The sequence below is a fragment of the Galeopterus variegatus genome, unplaced genomic scaffold (assembly GCF_000696425.1).
Source record: "Galeopterus variegatus unplaced genomic scaffold, G_variegatus-3.0.2 Scaffold5416, whole genome shotgun sequence".
NCBI lineage: Eukaryota > Metazoa > Chordata > Mammalia > Dermoptera > Cynocephalidae > Galeopterus > Galeopterus variegatus.
The window spans coordinates 132,229-141,246 of record NW_007731527.1 but is presented as its reverse complement, the minus strand read 5'-3'; the positions used below and the strand labels follow the sequence as shown (position 1 = coordinate 141,246).

Below are 9,018 nucleotides of genomic sequence, written 5' to 3'. Positions count from 1 at the left end.
TCCTCAGTGTGGGCTTCATTCTCACAGTGTACCAGGGTGGTTATGAGTAGGTCTAGGCCTGATCATCTCCTCTGGGTCTTTTTCTGTGGAGTATCAGAACCTTTATTAGAAGCCTCCCAACCCAACCTGAGCAGACACATTGGCCAGAATTGGATCAAATGCCCATTCATAAACCAACCTCTGGCAAGGACGATTGGTGTGGGTCATTAATTCAAGTGTAGAATAGATGTAGACAAGTCGCCACCATGGTGCTCTGGCCTAGGTGAGGGAGGATGAAGCCTGAGATGCCATGGAGATGAATTTATTGTGGCTTCTCGATCTGGCCCCAGCAGACCTTGTTGAAAAAGGAATAAAAGAATGCTGGACCACCTCAACTTTCCTCTGGATCTGGGTGACCCACCTTCCCCCAGAAGCCAAGAACTCAGCACAGAAACCAAAATAATACTGTTTTATTCCAATCTTAAAGCACAATAGCCCAGATAGTTCCCCTCCCTGCTGAAGAGTCTCCAACACATCCCACCAGATTCCCAGTGCCCTCTTTTATGGGAATAACCAACCAGAAGATGAAGGGGCTCCAAGTCTCCAGGTCTTGGAGAAACACCAAAGTCACCTCCCTTTTGTTTCTTCTCTCCCTATCTCCCACATCTTTCCTTTACCTTGTCTTTTTTTTCCTTCCACTCTTCCATTATCTCCTTCTCCCCTTCCCACCCCCACCCCTCCTGCTTTTTGTTTTTTCTTCTGGCTCTTCTCTTGTCCTCTCTCCTTCATTTGCATCCCCTCTATCTCTTCTCCCTTGACCTCTCCTTCGTTTGTCATCTCGTATTATACTTTCTCCCTTAACTTTTTCCCTTTCATCCCTGCACTCCCTAGACTGACCAGCCTATTCCCACCAGACTTTCCCCATATCCTGGTGTCCTCCCCTGACCTCCAACATTCCTCACCCTCCCCCCAGCTCTGCCTGTCTCCTTCCTTCTGCCCTGACCCTGTCTACACTTCTCATCACCCATTTCATCTTCTGAGGGAAGCCTGCAGGATCCACCCTGGCCATCAACACCTTCCACAGCTGTGGCTCCAGGACCTCAGAGACCATTGTCAGCTTCCTCTCCGACCTAGAGAGGCAAACTGCCAAGATGAGGTCCCTAGATGATTCAGAAGGTGGCCAGAGGGACTGGGGTGGCCTTCTTGGCCTCAGCCCTGTTATCTTTGGGATCAAAGAATGCCCTTCCACCCTCACAGTGTAGGATGGTGGGCAGGGATCTGAAGGGTCAGGGCTCAGGGGCTCTCCCCCAGCAATCCCTGAGAAGATCCATGTGGAATAAGGCTGCCCCAGTGAGGATGCGCGCTGCGAAGAGGTGTCGGCACGGCAGCCGTCGGGCGGCATGGATTGAGCAGCTGCAGCGCGTCAGAGCCCCATCCAGGAAGAAGTCTGAGGTGCCGTCCTTAAGGGCAAAGCCAGCTCCAGTCCAGTGGAAACCCCGGGTCCCATGCTGCCTGGCAAAGGCCAGCTCCTCAGCCACCAGGTCTGCCAGCTCTGGCCCACAGGCTGCTCGGAATTTGGCCAGGGGCTCCCAGTCCACCTCCTCCTCTCCTGAAGGGCGGCAAAGCCTCTTTGGTTCCCTTAGGCCTTCTCCTTCACCTCCTTCCTGCAGGCTCTCCCCTGCAGCCTGGTACTCACTCCTTGTCACTACCCATTCTGGATTGCGTTCAAACACAGTCCCCATGGGGGTGCCACACCTGACCCCATTCCCCAGCCCTAGACACCTCCCTTTGTCCCCCCACTCTATGCCTTGTCCTGCTCTGCTCTTGAGGCCCCCGGAGCCTCCCCTTCCATCCCTGTTCTCCACCCCTGTAACCCTTGTGTCCCCCAGCTGGACCAGAACTATGTCCTCTAGGCCCCTTCTTCTTTTGATACCCAAGCTCGCTCCTCTCTCCTCAGCAATCTCTGGTCCTGTCCTCCTCTCATCTTCCCATTGGTGCCCCCTTTGTTCTCTGTTCTCAGGGACCAACTCCAGAGGCTTCTCCAAATGGATCCCCCTCCAGTTTCTGACCTCCAGCCCCCTTCCCTTCTCTGCTTCCGACTGGGGCCCCTTCCAGTCTCTGGTCTTTGGTCCACTTGCCCTTTCATCATGCAGCTGGGCCCTCCTCCAGGAGATTCCTTCAAGACTCCTGGCCTTCTCACACTCAAACTGGGTCCCCCTCCTGGCTGTGGACTCCAACATCCTACTCCTTCGATCCTCCAACTGGGCCACCCTCCAGGTACACCCTTCTAATTCTCTTAGCCCTGGGTCCTCTAGCTGGGCCTCCCGCCAGACATAACCTTCCAGGCTGCAATCTTTCTCACCGTCCAGCTGGGCCCCCCTCCAGTCTCTGATCTCTGGCCCTCTCAAGTGCTCTTTCTCCAACTGGGACCCTCTCCACACACTCCCTTCCAGCCCCCTGACCTTCTGCTTCTCCACCTGGACCCCTCTCCAATCTCTGATCTGCAGTACCCTCCCCTTCTCACTTTCTAACTGAGCCCTTCCCCAGTCTATGGTCTCCAGTCCTCTTGCCAACTCCTTCTCCAACTGGGCCCCCCTCCAAATACCTCCTTCTTTCAGAGATCCTCCACAGTCACTGGTCTCTGGGTCCCTCACCCTCTCCTTCTCCACCTGAACCCCCCTCCCAGGCTCATCCTCCAGCCATGCTCCCCCACTTTCAGAGCCCTCAGGCACCGCCTCCCCAGCTGCATCGGCCCACTGCATAGCCACTAGGTCACGAAGGCACTGCGCCACGCTGCGCGAGGGGCTGAGGCGGCGCAGCAGTCGCCGGCGGTGGCTGCGTACCAAGGCACACGCATCCAGGTCGCGAGCTGTCTCAAAGGCGCGGAAGCGCACCCACATGTCGCGGCGGGGCTCCCAGTTGCGCTCGAAGTAGTCTACAAAGGCGGCCGGGCCGTGGGCGTAGAGTTCCGTGAGAGCCTCGTCGTAGGCGGCGGGTGACGATGCACCAGCCAGGCGGCACAGGCGCGGCCACAGGCCCGGGTCCTCAATGCCGGCGCCACCCAGCTCCTGAGCTTTACTGAAGAGCGTCTCGAGGCCTTGCGCGCGGCAGATCTGCACGCGAGCGACAGGCAGCAGCTGGCGCACCGCAGGCAGCTGTGCTGCCACTTCAGGCCCAGCTGTGAGGCAGCGCACGCGGCCCTTAACCTCGGGTGCGCTTTGCAGCAGTGAGGCCAGCGCAAAGCGCAGCAGGCTTGGCGTGCCCGGGCGTGCAACACAGCACGCAGCCTGGCGCGCGTGGCCGGAGCCGTCCACGCACAGCACGGCCAGAAGATCCAGTGCGCCCTGCAGCCCTGGCAACCGGTCCACCAGGAGTATGCGTGGGAAACGTCGCAGCAGTGCCCTGGTGCGCGACGTCAGGAAGAACACGGTCTCCACCACCGCCTGGTCCTCCACGAACACCAGCTTCACCTGCGGGCAGGAGCAGGGAGGCAGGGAAAGATGTTAGGGGAGGTTGGGGTAGCCCCGCCCAACTTCCCGAACTAGGTTTCTCCCTGTGGGAAAATGGGGACCCATTCATTCATCCGTGTATATGCATCTGTTCTTTGACCGGCAGGAGACAGTGCAGTGGAATGGAGTTCAATTGCCTGGGTTTGAGATCCAGGCTCCAAAACTAAACGGTTTCTCCCTGTGGGAAAATGGGGACCCATTCATTCATCCGTGTATATGCATCTGTTCTTTTGACCGGCAGGAGACAGTGCAGTGGAATGGAGTTCAATTGCCTGGGTTTGAGATCCAGGCTCCAAAACTAAATGGTGTGATATTAGGACATGACACTTTTATCCTCTCTGAGCCTCAGTTTCCCCCGTTAGGAACTGGGTATTCATTCCTTCATGTGCCGACAGAAGTTTAGGGCAGTGATTCTCAAAATGTGGGTCCTGGACCAGCAGCATCAACACCAACTGCTGGGCCCAAGCAGTCTGTGTTTGACAAGCCTTCCAGGGGTTCCCACACATGCTCAAGTTTGAGCAGCACGGGTCTAGTGGTAAAGAGCACATATCGTGGAGGCAGATCGTCTATGTTCGAGTCCCACTGACACCACTTTCTAACCATGTAATTTAACCTATCTGTGCCCAGGTTTCCTCAACTTCCATGTTCCCCGATTTCCCCTTCTAGGAACTGAATATTCATTCTTTCACGCACTAAGATGCAGGACAGCCATTAAAAGCATACCCTCCGGGGCCACATTGCCTGGGCTGAGATCCTGGAGGCCCCATTTCCTGGCTGTGTGGCTCTGTCTCATTTGTAAAATGATGGCAATAAGAGTACCTCTGTGATAGGAAGGATGAAATGCATTAAAGCATTTAGGACATGGCCTGACACAAATAATATTCCTATTATTACTCACTGAACAAATAGTAAGTGCTCTCAAAGTGTCCATTATCACTATAATTATCATCTTTGCTCAAAGACCACCTCCTCATAAAGGTCTTCTGGGACCATCCCAACTAAGTAAATACCCCATCTGTAGCCCCTTTGGGCCATGGCACAAAAATATCCCCTAGCTAGTCAATTCTTTATTTGCTGATTTGCCATTGCCTGTTTGCCCTCCCGAAGAAGTAAGCTCCACAAGGATAAAGATGATGTTCCATTTTGCATCCCTGATGCTTTGAACAGTACCTGTCCCAGAACAACCGCTTAATACATCCTGAAAGAGTGAGTGAACTCATGCGGGAGTGTGTGGCAATATCCAATGGCCACATCTCTGCGGTGGAAGCTCAGAGAACTGACTCTGGGTTTGAATCCTTGATTTGCCTCTGATTAGCTATGGGACTTCGGGCAAGTGACTTCCCCTTGATGAGCCTCAGTTTCCTTGTCTGGCAAGATGGGGATGTCTATTTAAAAGGGTCGCAGTGATGCTAAAATAAGGTCATTCACGTCTAACGCTTGGAACAATGCCTGGCACATATCAAATCCCAGCTATTGCTACTGTCTTACTTGATTTCTCAGCAGTTGCGTTACAGTGGGCCTACTGCCTTCCTGTAACACAGGTCTCTTCAGCCTCTGTCACTCAGAACTCTTCGTTTTCCTTCTTCCTTCCAGGTGTCTCCTCTGCCCCATCTCCAAATGCAATCCAGCCCTCCCTTCTCCTCTCTCCCTTATCTCTATGCTCTCTCAGGGTGATCTCATCCAGTGGCACAGCCCTCCTCATATCTAAGCTGATAACTTCCAGTTCTGTATCTCCAGGCTCCAGAACCACCTACACAACTGCCTCCGCAGCAATATGACCTGTTGGATGGCTCATACACCCTTCGAGACTAGCAGCCCAGAGTTATACTTGAGTCTCACCTCCCCTTAACCTGCCCCTCCTCAATCATCCCCATCTCAGTCTATGGCTCCAACATCCACTCCATAGCTCAAGCCCCAACACTCAAAGCTGATACTTGGCTTCTCCTTTCCCACCCTCCACATGTAATCCATCCCCAAGTCTTAGAAACATCCCTCAAAATGAGTCCAGAATCTGACCACTTCTCCCCATCCCCATGGCCACCACCCTGGCGAGAGCCACCAGCTTCTCTCACCTGGATTACTGTAGCCACCTCCTCACTGGACTCCCTGGTCTCTGCCCTCATCCCCTTGTCTATAACCCATATGGCTGCCAGAGGGCATTTTCAACCCCCCAATCAGGTCACCTCTCCCCTCCTTGAAAACCTTTTCCAGGACTTCCCATTACACTTAAGTAAAATCAAGAGACCCCACCACAGCTATGGGCTCTGGCTTCCTCATTATTGCAAAAAGAGCCACTTGAAGGGCAGGAAAGATTAGCAGCTATCAGCCAGAGACCCCTTGTACTGGGCCAGCAGCTAGGGCTCACTCATTCAGTCCCTGTAAGAGCTGACCCACAACTGCAGAACCAGGATTTGAATACTCCAGTTTAATTACAGATGTCTCCACAAACCATTCTGCCATAATCCAACCTCATCCTACAAGACCATTTAAAAACCACTACATAGTAATCAGCTTTCAAAAAAAAAAAAAAGTCTATTAAAAAAGAGGCCTGGTAGACTCCAAAGAAAGCAAGGAAATTGCTTTTCCAAAACTGAAATCATATATTCAGCATCTTAACTAGTATTGGAATTCAATACATTTCATTTTAGAAAGCCCAGTTAGCTCAGCACTTAGTTATAACACTCCGTCACACCATATTTCAAGTGCTCAGTAGCTACATGATGCCTATGGCTACTCCACTAGAAGGCACACATCTGTAACATTTACATCATCACAGAAAGTTCTATTGAACAGTGCTAGTCTAGCAACTAACTTAAATATAAAAGTCATAATAGGATAGATCCCCAGCCCAGCCAAGTGCACGCTGACCAGAGAGGTGCCTCCCCAGAGAGGCTCAAGACCCGAGGCGACCATGCACCTGAGGCGCCAGTTGGTGGCCGAGTAGACACGGAGGCAGCCATGCCACATTGGCAGCCCCAGCAGCATCCTAGCCAGACAATAGTGTTGAACCAGTGGACCGTGAAATCCCTTGCCACAATGACTAAACATCAAAGGAAAGATAACAGAAATATGAAAAATCAAGAGAGTACACCACCAAAGGGTAATAACTCTCAAGCTCTACATCCTATAGAACAAGAAGCCCTTGAGGGCCGGCCACATGTCTCACTCGGGAGAGTGCAGCCCTGGGAGTGCCGAGGCCACAGGTTCGGATCCTATATGGGGATGGCCAGTGTGCTCACTGGATGAGCGTGGTGCAGACAACACCAAGCCAAGGGTTACGATCCCCTTACTGGTCACAAAAAAAAAGAAAGAAAGAAAGAAAGAAAAAAAATAGAAGCCCTTGAAAAGTCTGACAAGGAATTTCGAGAGATAATTCCAAGGAAACTAAATGAGATACAAGAAAACTCAGCTAGACAACATGATGAAATGAGGAAAAGTGTACAGGACCTGAAAGAAGAAATGTACAAGGAAATCAATGCCCTGAAAAAGAATGTGGCAGAGCTTGCTGAGCTGAAGAATTCATTCAACAAAATTAAAAACACAACAGAGAGTTTAACCAGCAGGCTTGCAGAAGCAGAAGAAAGAATATCTGACCATGAAGATGGGCTGTTTGAAATGACACAGGCACACACAAAAAAAGAAAAACAAAAAGAATTAAAAACATCAAAGAAAATCTAAGAGAGATATCAGACAACCTTAAGCACTAAAATATCCGAGTCATGGGTATTCCAGAAGGGGAGGAAAAAGGAGATTGCATTGAAAACATATTCAACAAATAGTAGCAGAAAAGTTTCCATGTATAGGAAAAGACATAGATCTTCAGATTCAGGAAGGTCAAAGATCCCCAACTGGAGTCAACCCAAAAAGGTCTTCTCCAAGACATGTTATAGTCAAATTGGCAAAATTGAAAGACAAAGAAAGAATCGTAAAAGCTGCAAGAGAGAAGCATCAAATCACCTATAAGGGAACCCCAATCAGACTAACATCAGACTTTTCATCACAAACCCTAAAAGCCAGAAAGGAATGGGATGATATATTCAAAATACTAAAGGACAGAGATTGCCAGCCAAGAATATTCGACCCAGCAAGGCTATCCTTCCGAAATGAAGGGCAAATAGTATATTTCTCAGACAAACAAAAACTGCAGGAGTTCAGTACCACATGACCACCCTTACAAGAAATTCTCAAGGGAGTTCTGGGTTTGGTACCTGAAAAATAACTACCACTGCCATAAAAGCTCAGGAAAAATCAAAACCCACTAGTAAAATAAAAATGCCAAGAGTGAAGAGAAAAAAAAAAGTTATCTACCATCCAAGGAACCAGCAAATACAGAAAACAAACAGTAAATCAGAAAGAAAGGAACAAAAGATACCTAAGACATCCAAACAAAAATCAACAAAATGCCAGGAGTAAATCAACATTTTTCAATACCAATTATCAATGTAAAAGGCTTAAATTTCCCAATCAAAAGACACAGACTGGCTGACTGGATTAAAAATGAGGACCCAACTATATGCTGCCTTCAAGAGACCACCTCACCTATAAAGACTCACATAGACTAAGAGTGAAAGGATGGGAAAAGATTTACCATGCAAACGGAAATGAAAAACGAGCTGGAGTAGCTATTCTCATATCTAATAAAATAGACTTTAAACTAAAAACCATAAAAAGAGATAATGAGGGCCATTACATAAACATAAAAGGACTGATCCATCAAGAAGACATAACAATCATACATATATACACACCCAATGCTGGAGCAGCCAGATTTATAAAACAAACTCTATTAGACCTAAAGAAGGAAATAGATACTAATACCATAATAGCAGGGGACCTGAACACCCCACTATCAATATTGGACAGGTGACCTAGGCAAAGAATCAGCAGAGAAACACAAGATCAAAACAACACTCTAGACCAATTGGGCTTGGCAGATATCTACAGAACATTCCATCCAACAACCTCAGAATATTCATTCTTCTCATCAGCACATGGATCATTCTCCAGGATAGATCACATGTTAGGTCACAAATCAAGACTCAACAAATTCAGAAAAAGTGGAATTATCCCATGTATTTTTTCAGACCACAATGGATTAAAATTAGAAATCAATAACAAACAAAATTCTGGAAACTATATATACACATGGAAATTAAACAGCATTCTACTTAAGACTATGTGAGTCCAAGAAATCAAGCAGGAAATCAAAAAATTTATTGAAACTAATGAAAACAATGATACATCATACCAAAACCTGTGGAATACTGCAAAAGCAGTACTGAGGGGGGAAATTTATCACATTAAATGCTTACTTCAGAAGAATGGAAAGATGGCAAGTGAACAACCTAACACTTCACCTTAAAGAACTAGAAATCAAGAACAATCCAGACCCAAAGTTAGCAGATGGAAAGAAATCATTAAGATCAGAGCAGAACTTAATGAAATTGAAACCCAAAAAACAATACAAAAGATCAATGAATCAAAAAGTTGGTTTTTTGAAAAGATAAATAAAATTGACAAACCATTAGCA

The 9,018-nt window shown here is 48.6% G+C and overlaps 1 protein-coding gene across 1 annotated transcript in view; it reads right to left on the bottom strand.

Annotated features, from left to right (window-relative positions):
- Positions 1-431: 431 nt before the first annotated feature.
- LOC103604823 (chromosome unknown open reading frame, human C19orf68) overlaps positions 432-9,018 on the bottom strand; it is a 31,585-nt gene continuing 22,998 nt past the window's right edge. The window contains exon 4 of the mRNA XM_008589406.1: positions 432-3,449. Coding sequence (XP_008587628.1) covers positions 1,266-3,449 — 2,184 coding nt within the window. The 3' untranslated portion in view covers positions 432-1,265. The remainder of the gene's footprint in view (positions 3,450-9,018) is intronic.